The following is a 16,235-nucleotide window of genomic DNA, read 5'->3' on the forward strand; positions in this document are numbered from 1 at the left end:
AAATTTCCTAACTGTAGTTCCCTAATGCATATTTACTTACTACACAAACTCTTATGCTCTCAGAGGGCAAGAACGGTTTTATTAATTTGTGGGTAATAGGAGGTATTCAAATAACGGCACTGCCTCTAAAACTTCAAATGTCAATTGCAGCTCCTCTCTGCATGTGCGAACAAACATCAAGATGGCATATGAATTATAGCATAACCCAAGAGCATGAAAAAGCATATCACATTTAATTTATAAAACATCCTTATTAATTGGATAAGATATAGCAAATACAAATAGGTACTTATTATTTTACTTTTATTTTAAAAACAATGTCATTTCCAAAATATAAAAAATAAACCTATTTTCAAAGAACCATTTAAATATGGCTTTGAAAACCAAAATATTTTATTTACAACAAGTAGATGGTAGTGCAACAGCACTCATAGATGTTTATGATAAATAAAATTAGCATTATACTGGCATTCTTTGGGGTCAGGTCTTTATATTTATAGGTATCTATAATGACTTATCAAATAAAATCAATAATGGTCATTAATATAATGTGGAATTCAACCTGACTTTAAACAACTAATGTAGATTAATCATTTATTTGGGATCCTGGATCTGTGTATCCAAAAATGAAAGTGGAAAGTTAGTTTCTGATTTCCATTCAGCTTGTCAATAAACAGATCTCAAGCATTGTAGCATCTGTAAAAGGTGATCTGTTTAGCATCAGCAGTAAGTTATTTAGTCACATATGTTAATAAAGGCTGATGCAACTGGATAGTGAAAGTACAAATTTCATAAGTTTAAAAATACTAAACACCTATGCAGGAAGATAACTGGATCCAGGATTATATTTTAAATTATAGAATATGAGTCTCTGGGGGAAAAAATGGCTATGGAATGACAGCAGATGTCAGATATTTCACAGAGAAGTACATAACTTCTCAAATGTCTCTAGTTAGCACGTTCCGATTGAATTAAAATGGAAGCACAGTTGCGAAGAATTTTGTTCACACTACCATTTCCCAGTTCTCAAAGGTCTAGATTTGGACAACAACTTATCCAGTAAATCCTTAAATTTATCCTTGAAACATATAATGACATTCTTTTAAGATGTCATTTTCTTGCTATTGCACAGAGGTCAATTTTAAAGCCAACCTAGGCAAATAAATTCAGAAAAGGCAGCACATTTTTCTAGTCCATTTGTCAAATGTTCAAATCGGCTTCTATCTGAACAATGAAATGAAGAAATTTGTGAAATTCTACACTTGGTGTCAGTTTTAACTTTGTGTTGATGGCAGCCATTTCAGGCAGAGGTAGCCAAGTCCCATACATATGGGGAATGCAAAAAAGCAGAAAAACACTATGACGACTTAGTTCTTCAACTTCTAATGGTTATAGACCGATTTTGATTACGAGCCATGTTGCTATGCAACATTCTTTTGAATTTTACATTTAAAACACAAAATAGCTTGTTGCTGTCTTGAGCAGATAAATTGGAATTATCTTCTTTCAGCTTACTTTCTCTTTTCTCTAAGGTCAAGTAAAAAATGTGAGACATTTTCATATACTACAAAGGTAATACAGCAGGCTGGTGTCACTCTAATCAAATTGGGAGCAATTCCTTTGTAAAATCCACCGATGCCTTCTTTCCTTTAGAGGGAAAAAGAGAGAGAGATGCTTAATCTCCTAAATTGCTAGCTTGAAAATACAAAAGTTTAACTGACACAGGCATGGAGCAAGCAATCAAACCTCACTGTGATTTAAGTCTGTATCTTTAGTGTTCTGAAGTAATACAGTTTGTGAGCCATTTGTAGGGGCCTACCTTCTTTTCATGGACTAAGGAAGAAGGTAGGCCCACCTTGAGATTCAAGTGAAAAGTTCTTTAAATTAGCCATCTTTCGAATGCTTTTAAGGGTATGAACATGCAGGAATTTTCACTGACCTAATGCAGGCATTAAAAGTTTTATAGCTTATATAAATGCCATACAATACTAAATACAGCATAAATAAACCTACAAAATACAAAATTATTTTCTTACTGCCTAGAATAGAGGAAATGGTAGGAGCTTGCCACTTAAGTTCTTGTTAAAAATATTTCCTGAATTGAACTCAATACTCTAAAAATTCTGCTCTGGCCTTTTAGAATTAAAGGGAAACATGGGGAGGTTTACCTAGTCTACCTATAATAACCGAACTATTTTCATGCCGAAGAACAAGCATGTTCTTCATGTATTTGTAGTATTTTCAAAATTTATGGTACTAGTAGCAAGGTGCTAGTGCCTTCTCAAATGTACTAAATTAGATTTATAACTTCTCGTATTCAATGCCATTCATATTATATACCTAAATTTTGACTTATGATTTTTCAAAGTACTTTTATATACCTCAATTTGATTTTTATAATAACCTTGTCAGTCTAGATAGTTTAATTTTACAAATGAAGAAATCAAACCTCAGAGAAATTAAGTCCAATTAATTTTCATATCCCATGTGTTCTCACCTCCACGTCCTTGCAATCACATCAATTACACCACTGTAAAACATGTGCTGATCCTGAAGACGAGCTCTCACAACTTGATATGGGTACGTGGCTGCTACAGCAAATATTTTAGATAGTGCTGCAACAGATATGTATTCTACTGTGCTCTAAAACAATAACAAAACATTTATGTTTTTCTTGAGACAGGATTAGAAAATATACATTTGTAACAATTATAAAAACATATAAATAGATTTTAAGTGAAAAATAGTTTCCCTCCTTTAATATAAACTCCATATAAAATGGGTTCTATTTTTAATACCTGTGTATCATTAGCCTATAAAATATTTAAGTATATAGTTACAGTGGCAAAGTTAATACTCATCCTCATTGCAATACCACCAGAATATCACAAGTTTTCACTCATTAAATGCCAAAAAAGTAAATAATATCTTTTTTTATAAGAATTATCTTACCAGTTGGGCTTCTGGTAATCTGTTGATGTGTTGATTGTATTTCAGCTTCAGTAGTTCATATGCCATAAACTGAAGTGCTCCATGCGATGTTCCAAACAGCCCAGGAACAAAGCCCTAAATGGGAATGAATTACAAAAACAAAAACAAAAAACCAACTTTCAAATAAATACTACATGTATATTTAAATATTTCTTCTCCCCTCATACTACAGTATTTTAAGCAAATTCATTTAGGTTTTACACAAATTCCACGTTTTTATAGAGGGTTAAATCTGTATTTCTTCTACTTTATAAGTTAAGATCTGGATTTTTCATGTTAGTTTTTCTTTAAACAGTATACATATAAACATAAAGACCCACACTGTCAAGAAATGGGATATGAGTGGGAGAATAAATTTTTGAAAAATCAAGAAATTAAGGTAATAATAATTCAATGGGCTGAGCATTAGTATTCTAAAAGAATAAGGCAATAAGTGATGGGAAAAAAAACTCAGAATTGAGTGGATAAAGTTTTAACATTTTTGCCTATTATGTCAGTAATACAACAAGGATCTGGGGTATTTTTTAATTCATAAAAGGTTTGAGGTCAATAAAAATCCTACCAAAATAAGACTATAATAGACCCACAGACCTCTTCTCCATACTACATTGCCTAAGTTCCCAAGAGACAACAGCTTCTAGGGAGTGAAGTAAAGAATGGGTGACCTGGTTGCATTGAAGAAATACTTGACAGTTTTAGACAGTTCTTATACCTGACAGTGTCATGAAAATACAGCTCATGGTAATGAAGATACACAGCTTATCACACAATTTCAACATTTATAAGTTAGATTTCAGTTTTCATGAAATTGCTTCTTGTCAAAATTTGGCTTCTTTTTAGGACTGATTTTAGGTAATTCAGAACTGAGACCACAGAGCCAATGGAAATTATAATTTTCAGTATTCAAAATATATTGATAATAATTCATACCTTATACAATCCACGAACACCTTCATACTTATATATTTTCACAAGTGCATCAAACATTCCTTTATATTGTCGCTGTGAGGAATTCACAACACTATCATACTGTAACATGAGGCGAGTTTTTGTTACCCATAATGGATTTGTAATGCAAAGTGTCATGGCTCCTAAAATCAGATTTAAACAACATTACTCAGCACATAGTACTTTCTCACTTTAACAGTTCAATTAAGAATGGTGTATTTACACATGGAATGAAGTTGCACAGGGGCTGTACCCGGAACAGTGAGATGTGGTCTCCGAGGCACAACACTAAGGATAGAAATTTTTGGTGGCCATAAAAAATTCGTTATGTAGTTAGTGAGAGGTAAATTCAAAGGGAGTTTCTAGCCTCACACCCTTTGAAGTATGAGGATAGAAGAGATGTCCTGACCCCTAAACAATGTGGTCTGGCACACAGAACAGATGCTAAGGAGATACAGATCTTCAGAGAAGGAGACTGCATAACCCAGAGAGGCAGGTTAGGGGAAAGGACCGAGACCCCAACACCTCAGTAATCTCTGATTGTGCACACACATATCCACCCCAACTTTATCACAAGCTTCCTTAAATCCACTCAAAGCTCGAACCCCTCAAAAACAAAATAACTATGTAATATACATTACATTTTACATTTCATACAAAATGACATTGCTAAGTCTCCTAAGTTTCTTTTATTCAACAAGTACTTATTCAGTCTTGTTATTGAGTCGGGTCCCTGCTAGTGACTAGTATTTAAAAATGAGTAAGTTAGTTCTTGCCTTAAACAAGTAGCAAATATTAAGAAACCAAGCTGTACAAAGTACCAACGCAGAATTTATAAAGACTTATGGGTAGGGGAGGGCACTGTGGCACAGCAGTTAAAGCCACCACCTGCAGCACCAGTTTGAATCCCAGGTGCTCCACTTCCGATCCAGCTCCCTGTTGGTGCACTTGGGAAGGCATTAACAGATGGCCCAAGTCCTTGGGCTCCTGTACCCATATGGGAGACACGGAAGAAGTTCCTGGCTCCTGGCTTCTGACTGGCTCAGCCCCAGCCATTGTGGCCGTTTGGGGGAGTGAACCAGTGGATGGAAGACCTCTGTCTCTCCCTCTCTTTAAGTCTGCCTTTCAAATAAAAAATTAAATCTTAAAGACGTATAGGTCTCACTTTATTTTTCCTTCTGGATAAGATACATACATGAGGCAATTAAAGTTACTAAACTGTAATTTGAAATCTGAAATTATACTTTAACAAAATAAATGCTATACCAAATCATCTTAAACTACTAGAGTTTCATAACTTTTCTAAATAAGAATTCCTGCTTTCTAAGCAATCTCGTTAGATAATTGATGAACATAATTATATGAGCATATCTAAACTTTGATGTTCAAAGAAAAGACAAATAAAATAAAAAGCAAAAGTGGAAATCAAGTTTGGAAGGTGACATCTTATATCTTAGGGCCTTACCGGCTTCAGCAGCTGAGATGAGGTATTCTGTCGCCTCTAACTGTTCAGCTCTTCCTTCTGTCTTATATGATTTGATGGCATTGTAACTAAAAGAATTACATTTGAGTAGTTTGAGAGGTCTCATAAGGCAGTAATACGTGTTAAAGTGCATGTAACTTAACAAAAGTACCCCAAAAGTAAAATTCAATGTGTAATGCAACCACAAAATGAGAACTTTTTAAGGAACGGACATGCTAGAAATTGTTAACTGTAAGATCATACCACGTCTCCCCACAAATGTATACAGTTATCAAAGCACATGTAAACAATATTATTCACACACTCAGCAATTAACTAGGAAAGACAGGAAAACTGGTAGGAAGGAGAGTTGTGGTAGTGCAGAAATTGGACACAAAAGGCAAGAGACCAAAAAAGGAGCACCTAATATGTGCTGAGCACCTGTGCTCAGGTGCTGCAGTTGGCTTTCTGACAAAAAGATAAACACAGAAGGGAGCTTTCTTAACAGGCTCTAAAGGACTATTAGTGAAGCACGAGTAATCACAATAAAAGAAAACAAAGACAGTATTATAAGGGATTCACAACTAAGACTGATCAGGGAAGGCTTTGTGCAGGAGGTAGCAGTTGAGTTTGGTATTGAGAGACAGAGACAGAGATGAGCAATGCAAACAAGAAGGGTGGGTGGGAAGAAAGGGAAAACTGGCACACTTGAGAGTCGGGCTTTGTTTGGCAGAAAATAGTCAGTGAACGTTTCTCAGCAGGGGAGTCAGATCATCTTATTTTGTCTAACTTTGATGTCCACTTTCCTCTTGGAAGAAGACTTCAGTTGAAAAGTATGCCTTTGATGAGAACTGACAGAGCATAAATTAATAAGCCATTTTGTTCTGACTCTGGAAAATTCAGATTAAATGACTCATCTTGCTTTATCAACTGACGTGTAACAATCGCTAAAGGCAAAAACTATTTTTAATACTGTAAAATATTCCAGGTCTACTCACAAGAAAAAGTAGAGTCCCCAGGATAAACCTGCACCCCACACATTGGGGGTTACTCCTTGATAAAGTCCCCGTAGTCCATCAAGCTTCCAGATGGTAGTCAAGCAATGTAAGATTCCTTTATATTTTGGTCTCAGTTCCAATCCATCACTCACTGCATTGAAGGACACACAAAAGGAGGTAAGAGCAAAGTTCTAGCTCTGAGCTACACATAAATGGATACCATGCAATCAATTAAATAAGGGAAAGAATCCAAAAGAAATTTTATTTCCCAAGATTTAACACTTCAAAATTAGTAGCCCTAAGTTTATCCAAGTATGTATTAAGGGCATATTACACACTCAAATAATGGTTTCAAACGTATTACAGTAACTTTTTATTTTTTTAATTTTAATTTTTTTATTTTTATTTTTTGACAGGCAGAGTGGACAGAGAGAGAGAGAGACAGAGAGAAAGGTCTTCCTTTGCCGTTGGTTCACCCTCCAATGGCCGCCGCACCACGCTGATCCGATGGCAGGAGCCAGGTACTTCTCCTGGTCTCCCATGCGGGTGCAGGGCCCAAGCACTTGGGCCATCCTCCACTGCACTCCCGGGCCACAGCAGAGAGCTGGCCTCGAAGAAGGGCAACTGGGACAGAATCTGGCGCCCCAACCGGGACTAGAACCTGGTGTGCCGGCGCCGCAAGGCGGAGGATTAGCCTAGTGAGCCACAGCGTCGGCCACAGTAACTCTTAAATAATCCAAAAGTCTCAGTAAACAGTCTGATGTTTCAATTTTGTTTTTGTTATCAACATCGAAGATTAAGCATTCATATGTTCAAAAACATTTCTCAAAAAATAAACTGGCCAGGAGTTTCAATTACATCAAGAGTGCTGGCAAGACCCAAAGAGCAGAAGATAAGAAAATGTAGAGGCTATGGTAAAACACTTCCCTGGAAATTCTTTCTACTCTCCCACAAATGCAAACAGAACAAAAACCAAAATAGGAAGTAGGAAACTATTCTGCTTGAATGTATCCAGAATTGAGCTGGTTTTCTCCATCTTTTGGAAGCTGCTCTTATTCTAGTGTTCAGTATAGCCAAACACCTCTACCATCTAGGCTAGTGCCAGATACCTAGGGAGAACCCATGAATCCTCCTCCCTTTCATCCTCTTTTATCACTTAACACGAAAGCTTTCTGAAACCTGTGCACATCTCACAGTTCACATTGCCATCATTCTACTTTCAGACACCATCAGTTTCAATCAGCAATGACATGTAATCTTCTTGGCAGTTCTGTAAAGAAATATGACACAAGGGCCAGTGTTGTGGCCCAGCAGATTAAGCTGCTGCTTTGCAATGCTGGCATCCCATATAAGCACCGGTTTCAGTCCTAGCTGCTCTACTTCCCATCCAGCTCCCTACTAATGTGCCTAGGGAAGCAGCAGAAGATGGCCCAAATACTTGGGCCCCTGTCACCCATGTGGGAGACCCAGATGGAGTTCTAGGCTCCTGGCTTTGGCCTGGCCCAGTCCCATTGTGGCCATTTAGGGACTGAACTAGTGGATGGAAGATCTCTCTCTGTCTCTGCCTCTCTCTCTTTGTAACTCAGCCTTTCAAATACATAAATCTTAGGGGGGAAAAAATCATGTACATTACAAATTTGGCATCTTCATTCCGTGTCTCTGTAGGAAACATTCAAAATAGGAAATTATGGAATATGAGGGGTCACTTATAAAGACTGTTTACTAAAGTGTGAGCAGGTTATAGGAAGCCACAAGGACTAACACAGTACTAATGATTTATTTTACTAAATGTCTCAATAATAGGCAAGAATTAGGAGGTTGTCTTTGGAAGGTGATAAAGTGAAACAGCTTTTGTGTAACAGCAGCCCTATGGCACCTGGCACTGTCTTGGAGAACACTGGGGACCTGGTTTAGCTAAAGTGCTGGGAATTAGGTTGGAAAGAAGGGCAAGGGCCTGTTATGAATGTACCATATCTCCCCAATATTCATTTGTTAAAGACTTAGTTCCCAATGTGACTGCACCTTTAACAAGATAATTAAGGTTAAAGAGAGCCGGCGCCGTGGCTCAATAGGCTAATCCTCCACCTTGCGGCGCCGGCACACCAGGTTCTAGTCCCGGTTGGGGCGCCAGATTCTGTCCCGGTTGCCCCTCTTCCAGGCCAGCTCTCTGCTATGGCCAGGGAGTGCAGTGGAGGATGGCCCAGGTGCTTGGGCCCTGCACCCCATGGGAGACCAGGAAAAGCACCTGGATCCTGGCTCCTGCCAGGATCAGCGCGGTGCGCCGGCTGCAGCGGCGGCCATTGGAGGGTGAACCAGCGGCAAAAGGAAGACCTTTCTCTCTCTGTCTCTCTCTCTCACTGTCCACTCTGCCTGTCAAAAAAAAAAAAAAAAAAAAAAGGTTAAAGGAGGATATAAGAGCAGAGCCACAGCATAGAGGGTAAAGCCGCAGCCTGCAGCGCTGCTCCACTTCTGATCCAGCTCTCTGCTATGGCCTGGGAAAGCAGTAGAAGATGGCCAAGTCTTTGGGCCACTGCACCTATGTGTCAGATCCGGAAGAAATCTTCTGGCTCCTGGCTTTGGATAGGCCCAGCTCTGGCTGTGTGGCCATTTGGGGAGTAGACCAGCAGATGGAAGATCCCTCTTTCTCTTTCTCTCTGCCTTTCAAATAAGTAAATAAATCTAAAAAAAAAAAAAAAAAAAAAAAGGCAGAGCCCTGGGTCTGAAAGAATTTATGTCCTTGTAAGAGGAAAAAATACCAGGAGTGCACAAGCAGAGAGAAGAGAAAAGGCCATCTCCCGGATAACAAGAAAGGCCTCCCTGGAAGCCAATTCTGCTAGAACCTCGCTCTTGGACTTCAATCCTCAGAACTGAAAGAAAATAAATTTCTGCTGTGAAGCCACACTGTGGTATTTTGTATGGTAAGCCTTAACTGCAAAGTAGTCTTGAAAATCACACAAAAAAATTTGGCTATAATCTCAAACCTTGAATTTCTGAAAAGTAGGTCCAAATGCGCTTAAGATAATCAAGTGTATGTTTTAGAAAGGCAATTCTAGTGGTCTCTAGGAAAACCTAGAAGAAAACAAGACTATGCCACATACATAAAATACTAAGAATTTTTGGGGGGGCCTAAACAACTTAAAAATTGTCTTTAAAAGATACACAACTAAAGAATTAATATGTACACTTAAGTGCCTCTCATAAAAATGTGATACTGGCCTGTAATTGCATTAAAAGATGCCCACAGACACAAGCAAAAGATAAAAATGGGAAGGAGTAAACACAGGGAACACTACTCTTTCCTGTGCCCTTTTGTTAGAGCTGACAGAGTGCTTTAAGAGGCTAACACAGAAGGGAAAATAAGTCTCCATAAAACCCAGGGAAGATATTGGACCCCGTCTGCAGTCACAGCTGAGGGGGAAAAAAAGAGACAAGTGTACACTCATCTTAAATTTATTTTAGAAGAAAGACAACAACGACTTTTTAAAAAAACTGAGCACCTAGCACTACATTCCGAACACAACTTTGTTTTATTTGTTTGATATTACTTTTACTCCTCCTTTTCTGTCACAGATAAACTGAAGTTTGTGTCTCAATAAAACTAATCTCCTCTGCTTCCACTCTTTACCAGCATTTTAAAAACTTCAAAAAGGTTAAGAAATCAATTGAGGGGCTGGCATTGTGACATAGCAGTACAGCAGGTAACTGCCACCACCTGCAATGCCGGCATGCCACATGGACGCTGGTCAGTGTCCCCACTGCTCCACTTCCGATCTAAATCCCTGCTAATGGCCTGGGAAAAGCAGTGGAAGATGGGCCATGTGCTTGGGTCCCTGCCACCCACGTGGGAGACCTGGATGAAGCTCCTGGCTTCGGCCTGCCCTAGCACTGGCAGTTCCTAGGAGTGAACTAGCAGATGAAATATCTCTCTCTCTTTACCTCTCCCTCTCTAATTCTGACTTTCAAAATAAATAAATAAATAAAATAAAATAAATAAATAAATATTTTTTTTAAAAAGTCAATTATGCAGATTGCTAGTATTTCTTTAAAAAAAAAAACAGACTGGAATAGAAAACAAATACAAATGACATCGTAAGTGGTAAGGGTAAGTACTGTTTCATTAAAAGGGTTTCAGTAGCAGGGGTGTGTGTGTACATGTGTATATACATACATACATACATAACACATATTGGATAGCAAAAGAAAAATTTATTTCCTATTAGGGGTTCTGGTCCAAAAAATTTGAAACATCGCTCTAGACGCTGTTTCCTTAGGTCCTCCTCCCCCTTAGAAACCTCACTATCTTCCTTTAATTTCTTCCTTATTTTCCTTCCCATCAGAATTTAAACAGGCTTAAGACTCTCCAGAGTTAAGTATCCCCTCTTGGGTCCCAGCAGCCCCCTTTCAGTTAAGCTTCTGCAGAGAGAAAACAACTATCTTAGCAGGGACTTTCTCACCTCCATTGCAGTCTTGCTTGGGCCTCATCCATTACTTCAAGGGCTCTACTTGAGGGCCTCCAAGTGCACTTTGGGAGTCCTCTCTTCTTCACAAACCCTTAGTGGTACCTGACTTGTTTTAATAAAACACCCTCTTCTTTTGGCTTATCCCACACCATACCTTCCTGAATTTCCTCTTTCCTATTTTTTGCCATTAAATTTCTTGTCCTTCTTTTGCCCTGCCCACTCTTAAATGCTGACTTTTTTTATCGGCATTCTTTCCAATCAACAGGAGTGGTTGTCTAATACTAAGTAGATTCTATGGCCATCCCTGTGTGGTAATTTCTCTATTCCTAATATTGGTCTCATTCCCAACATCCAGACCTGGCTTCTGTTTTCACATGGCATAAAAGATAAGTTAATCCGATGGTGCTTAACTTTGTGGAGTCATTCTTTATTTCCATTTCAGGCATTTTAATTAATTTACCCTTTAGCTATACTAGAATAGTATTGAGAAAAATGCTTCCAAAGCTCTTTGTTCATTGCCTTGTTCCTAGTAAACGTTCAGTGGCGATTATCTTTCAATAATGATCATTATCTGTGCATGCATCATAAACTCCCTGAAATTATATGCTTTTCTCGTGTTTTTTTTTTCCCCCCCGCCCAGGGATAACCCTCCATAATTCTTGCTGATTTTCTTCCATTGAGTGGCTTCTGGCCTCCTCTCCAAACTGTCAAAATATTAGTCCTTCTATGGGAAAGTCTCAAGAACTAATCTTGCATGGAATACTTTGAGACAGACCCATGCATCAGCAATCTTCATGGTATATCTGTATGCCTATTTTTCATTTAGGTTTATTCCACTTTGCCCCATATTTTATGTTGTCTAGAATTATCTTTTAGGGGACTAAGACTCAAGCTCAAGACTTTGTATTCCCTCAGGCCAAGAATTCTATCAGGTACATCTGAAGGTACATTCTTCAGGTACATCTTAAGCCCATACAACAATCTATAAAAGTCAAGAGAAATCTCTACCAAGTGAACTGAATAGAGTTCTCTACTTCTGCAGATGTAATTCTACTTAACTTGTAGTGATAACTCAAAATGCCAGAAAAGCTTCCAAATAAAAGGCATCAAAGATTATCTTTGAGACTATCTTTTCCAGAATTTACTATCGAGTTTAACTTCTAAAATGCTTTATCAATTTCAAAATACTTAAGATGCTTTAAAAAAAAATCGGTAGCACGTAGACTAGCTACCGATTCGTCACTAGACCTGTATACACACCAAAACAAAACAAAATGAAACAAAAGAAATCTCAATAGAATTGTATTCCAAACCTATTCCCAACCACCCGCTGAGAACTGTGCCCGACCCCAAGCGCTAGCATTTTCCTTTCCGTAGCTCTGCCAAACACGTGGCTACACAACGGTTTCAAAGTACCTCCAGGGTGAACGATTTGTTCCTCTAGGGCTAAGTCCTAAAATGCCACAATCCCTTCTTTCATTTACAAATCAGGACTTGACTCCCAACTTCCACAACAGACTTTCTCAGACTCTTCTACCCACACGCCCCATCCCCTGGTCTTCCTGGGCGAGGGGGACGGAGGCCGGATTTCCTCACCGGACCCCCTCCTCAATCTAGCTCCAGGTGAGCCCGACAGTCGGGCATCTTCAACGACCCCCTGCTCGTAGTTCGGTTAGAGGCAGGGGAACCCAAAGCCTCCTTCTGAGCCTTCCCCCGCCCCCAGTTCGGGCTGACTGGGAGAAGGAGCGGTCCTGAGTCTGGGCCGGCTCTTACCGGCGAAGCGGATCTTCACGAGGTCGAGCGGGTGTAGCGCGAGGTTAGACAAGACCCCGCCGCTCACGCCCGCTACCAGGTTCTCGTACCGGACGTGGTGGAACACCGTGCTCCACGCCGACGACTGGGACGCCGACTGGCCCTGGCCCGTCATAGGCTCGGGGCCCGCCGACACCACGGCGCCCAGGGCCGCGGAGGTGGGACGAGATGCAGTGGCCGCCACCGTGGCGACAGTGGCCGCGCGGGGGTAGGAACCGCGGGCGCGAGCCCACTTCCGGGACCGGCGAGATAATTCTGACACCCCGATCGCGGGAGCGAAGCCGGGAGACCGTAGCGCAGAGGGGGCGGTGCAGGGGCGCAGCCGCGCTCACGCCGCGGAGAACCCGAGGGAGGCGGGCTGCCAGCCTCCTCCGCCTCCCCGGCCAGCCTCGCCCACTGCTGCCGCGGGCTTCGGCAGAAGGGCAAGGGCAGGAGCGCCCGGCTGTGGAAACGCCCCCTGCCAGCCTTTGCCGGCAAAACTACGGAGTGCCGCAGGATCCAGCCGAGCCGGCCGGCCGGCTTCCGCTCCCCGGAGGTACGTAACAGGAAGTAGTATCAGGAAGGCGGAAGTCGCATGTGCAGGAGGAGGCGGCGGTGGTACGCGCCGCGGCTCGCAAACTCGTGTGGGTCGCTGAGGAAGAGCCGCCGAGATGAAGGTGAAGATGCTGAGCCGGAACCCGGACAACTATGTCCGTGAAACCAAGTTGGACTTACAGAGAGGTGGGACGCCCTTCGCGAATCCTGGGGTCTGGCCTCGGTGTCCACAGAGTGGAAGTCAGGGGGAACCCAGCGTCCCAGTCTTGTTCTTTCCCAGTTTCCTTTGCCAAGGCAAGCTTTGGCAGCTAGGGCCATTACGGAACCGAGTAGCGGGTACTGTCGTTTCAAATTCTTTCCCAAGAATTTCTTCGGCTTTGGAGTGGGAAATACTGGTCATTTTCTGTATGGGGAATACTTCCGTCTCCCCCATGTCCTGCTGTTGCATTCTGTCCTCAGGTTCCTGTATTCGAAGTGGAATTTGGGCCAAACTCGTGGGTTAAAGGATTTAAGAATTAAACGGGCTTCTTTAAATCTTCCTGTTGCTCTCACTCCTGGCCACTTTACCACTTCACTTTACATCCTTATGGATGTGGAAGAGGGAACGACGAGATTCAAAGCTGTCAGTTTTCTCTTATCAACAGTTCTTACCGAAAGTTTGAGGGGAAGATGAATGAGATATATTAATGAGATATATTTATCCTTACTGCTCTGCTCTTCCAAAATCAATCTGACCACTTAGGAATGGTAGCTTATGATGCCTAAATGGCTAGGAGCTAAGCTTGTGTGAGCAGACCATTCCCAGTGAAGAGACTAGCAGGTGCAAAGGTCTTTAAGTCAAGAATGAACTCAATGCATAGCAAGAAGGGCCATGTCATTGGCGTGTAAATGAGGGGTTGGTGGTAGATGAAGCTGGAATGGCATTTCTTTTTATTTTTTTTAATAGGTTTATTTAGTTATTCGAAAGGCAGAGTTACAGAGAGGCAGAGAGAGAGGTCTTCCATCCGCTGGTTCACTCCCCAATTGGCTGCAATGGCCAGAGTTGTGCTGATCCGAAGCCAGGAGCCAGGAGCTTCTTCCAGGTCTCCCACACAGGTGCAAGGGCCCAAGCACTTGGGCCATCTTCTACTGCTTTTCCAAGCCATAGCAGAGAGCTGGATGGGAAGTGGAGCAGCCAGGACTCGAACTGGCGCCCAAAAGGGATACCGGCACTGCAGGTGGTGGCCTTACCTGTTGTGCCGCAGCACCGGCCCTTGGAATTAGCATTTCACTATTTTAATTGAGTAATAGAGATTATCAGTGTGTATGTGAGGATTGTAAGGGGTAAATATGATTTCTGCTCACAAGATGTTTACAGGGTAGGTTTACGTAATAGGAATGTTTCTCAAATGCAAATTTGTCACTTAAACTTGACATCATCCCTCCTCCTGGCACCTCTCTGGTCCCTTCTTCATGTCTACTTTCACCAGCCACTACTTTCTCCACAGGTAACTTAGATTCACTCTGGCCAGAGAGAGTGCATTTAGGCATTCTCTTTTACACTTCCTGTGGCATGTACCCTTACCCAACTTGTCTACTTCCTCAGGAAAACGCCTCTGAACGGCCCTCTTTTACCTCTATGCATATTCCCTCCGCCACTTAACAGCCCCTTCTTTGCTTCCATCATTTTTTTTTTTTTTTTTTTTTTTTTTACAGGCAGAGTGGACAGTGCAGTGAGAGAGAGAGACAGAGAGAAAGGTCTTCCTTTGCCGTTGGTTCACCCTCTAATGGCCACCGTGCTGCGGCTGGCGCACCGCGCTGATCCGATGGCAGGAGCCAGGTACTTATCCTGGTCTCCCATGGGGTGCAGGGCCCAAGCACTTGGGCCATCCTCCACTGCACTCCCTGGCCACAGCAGAGAGCTGGCCTGGAAGAAGGGCAACTGGGACAGAATCTGGCGCCCTGACCGGGAATAGAACCCCATGTGCCGGCGCCGCAAGGCGGAGGATTAGCCTAGTGAGCAGCGGCGCCGGCCCCCATCATATGTTTTTAACGCTTCTGTCAGAGTGTTTACCACGTTGTCTTATGATCTTTATTTTGATTAACACAGGCTTTCCCATCAGAATAAGCTTACAAGTGGGGAAGAATCCTTTTCATGTATGCACTATGTTTATTTAGTCAGCAGCTGGCACATATGGTTGCTTTATAAGTGTTTGAATGAATGGGTGACTGCTTATCATGAAATTTCAGTGTTTGGAAGTTGTTAGACTTCTAGTCTTTTTTTTTTTTTGACAGGCAGAGTTAGACAGTGAGAGAGAGAGACAGAGAGAAAGGTCTTCCTTCCATTGGTTCATCCCCCAAATGGTCGCTATGGCTGGCACGCTGCCTGGATTGAAAGCCAGGAGCCAGGTGCTTATCCTGATCTCCCATGCGGGTGCAGGGCCCAAGCACTTGGGCCATCCTCCACTGTACTCCTGGGCCATAGCAGAGAGCTGGCCTGGAAGGGGGGCAACTGGGACAGAATCCAGCGCCCCAACCAGGACTAGAACCCGGTGTGCCGGCGCCGCAGGCGGAGGATTAGCCTAGTGAGCCGCCATGCCAGCCAGGCTTCTAGTCTTGATTTCTGTAACATATCCCTGTTTTACTTTCTGGTGGAAATGTTGATAGCAAAATGGAAGAATAAAGTTTTGGGGTTCTGTAAAAGGAGACATTTTATTATCTATTCATTTGTTTTTGTTTTGTTTAAGTGTTATTTCCTTGTAGATGTTGTGTGATACCAGATACTGGAATAGAGACCAAGGAATCTATATTTTTAAAACTGCCTTGGTAATCCTGAGGTGGCTGGTTAACTGTTGTTGACACCTGACATAAATGTTGGGTTTACATAGGTTTGGATGAGAGTTAGAACATGTCCTTGGTGGAAGAAATGGCATGTACAGGGACTTTAAAGTGATAAAACTATAAGGCAGTTTTAGGTTACAGGCAATAAACCAGTTTGGCTGAACCTGGGCCTTAGAAAGGACTTGAAATTGGAGAGATGAATTGGAACCA

General features: G+C 41.7%; 2 protein-coding genes and 1 pseudogene across 3 annotated transcripts in view; 2 read left to right on the forward strand and 1 right to left on the reverse strand.

The window, feature by feature from the left end:
* Positions 1-213: 213 nt before the first annotated feature.
* Positions 214-12,786, reverse strand: SLC25A32 (solute carrier family 25 member 32). Its single transcript, XM_002710726.6, has 7 exons — positions 12,633-12,786; positions 6,400-6,550; positions 5,405-5,490; positions 3,922-4,082; positions 2,953-3,066; positions 2,498-2,643; positions 214-1,647 (listed from the first exon to the last, which is right to left on the reverse strand). Exons 1-7 carry the CDS (start codon positions 12,784-12,786, stop codon positions 1,512-1,514), a joined length of 948 nt encoding a protein of 315 aa, XP_002710772.1. The 3' UTR covers positions 214-1,511.
* On the forward strand, positions 9,701-9,809 carry LOC127490875 (small nucleolar RNA SNORA26; annotated as a pseudogene).
* Positions 12,787-12,839: 53 nt separating the features above from the next.
* The window catches only part of DCAF13 (DDB1 and CUL4 associated factor 13), a 45,822-nt gene continuing 42,426 nt past the window's right edge, over positions 12,840-16,235 (forward strand). The window contains exon 1 of one of the 2 annotated variants that reach the window (XM_089336430.1): positions 12,840-13,206. In XM_089336430.1, the coding sequence (XP_089192556.1) occupies positions 12,840-13,206 (367 nt within the window). The other variant, XM_008255808.5, reaches the window with a different exon arrangement.

Source organism: Oryctolagus cuniculus, chromosome 6 (genome assembly GCF_051225735.1).
Source record: "Oryctolagus cuniculus isolate XC-2025 breed Fujian yellow rabbit chromosome 6, ASM5122573v1, whole genome shotgun sequence".
Taxonomy (NCBI): domain Eukaryota; kingdom Metazoa; phylum Chordata; class Mammalia; order Lagomorpha; family Leporidae; genus Oryctolagus; species Oryctolagus cuniculus.

Bases quoted from the DNA above. Each gene is read 5' to 3' on its own strand.
- SLC25A32 (XM_002710726.6), bottom strand. From the start codon at position 12,786: ATGACGGGCCAGGGCCAGTCGGCGTCCCAGTCGTCGGCGTGGAGCACG. The intron at 5,491-6,399 runs GTGAGTAGACCT...TAATTCTTTTAG, and splicing joins TGGGGACTCTACTTTTTCTT to TTACAATGCCATCAAATCAT. The intron at 2,644-2,952 runs GTAAGATAATTC...TTATTGTTTTAG, and splicing joins GATTACCAGAAGCCCAACTG to AGCACAGTAGAATACATATC.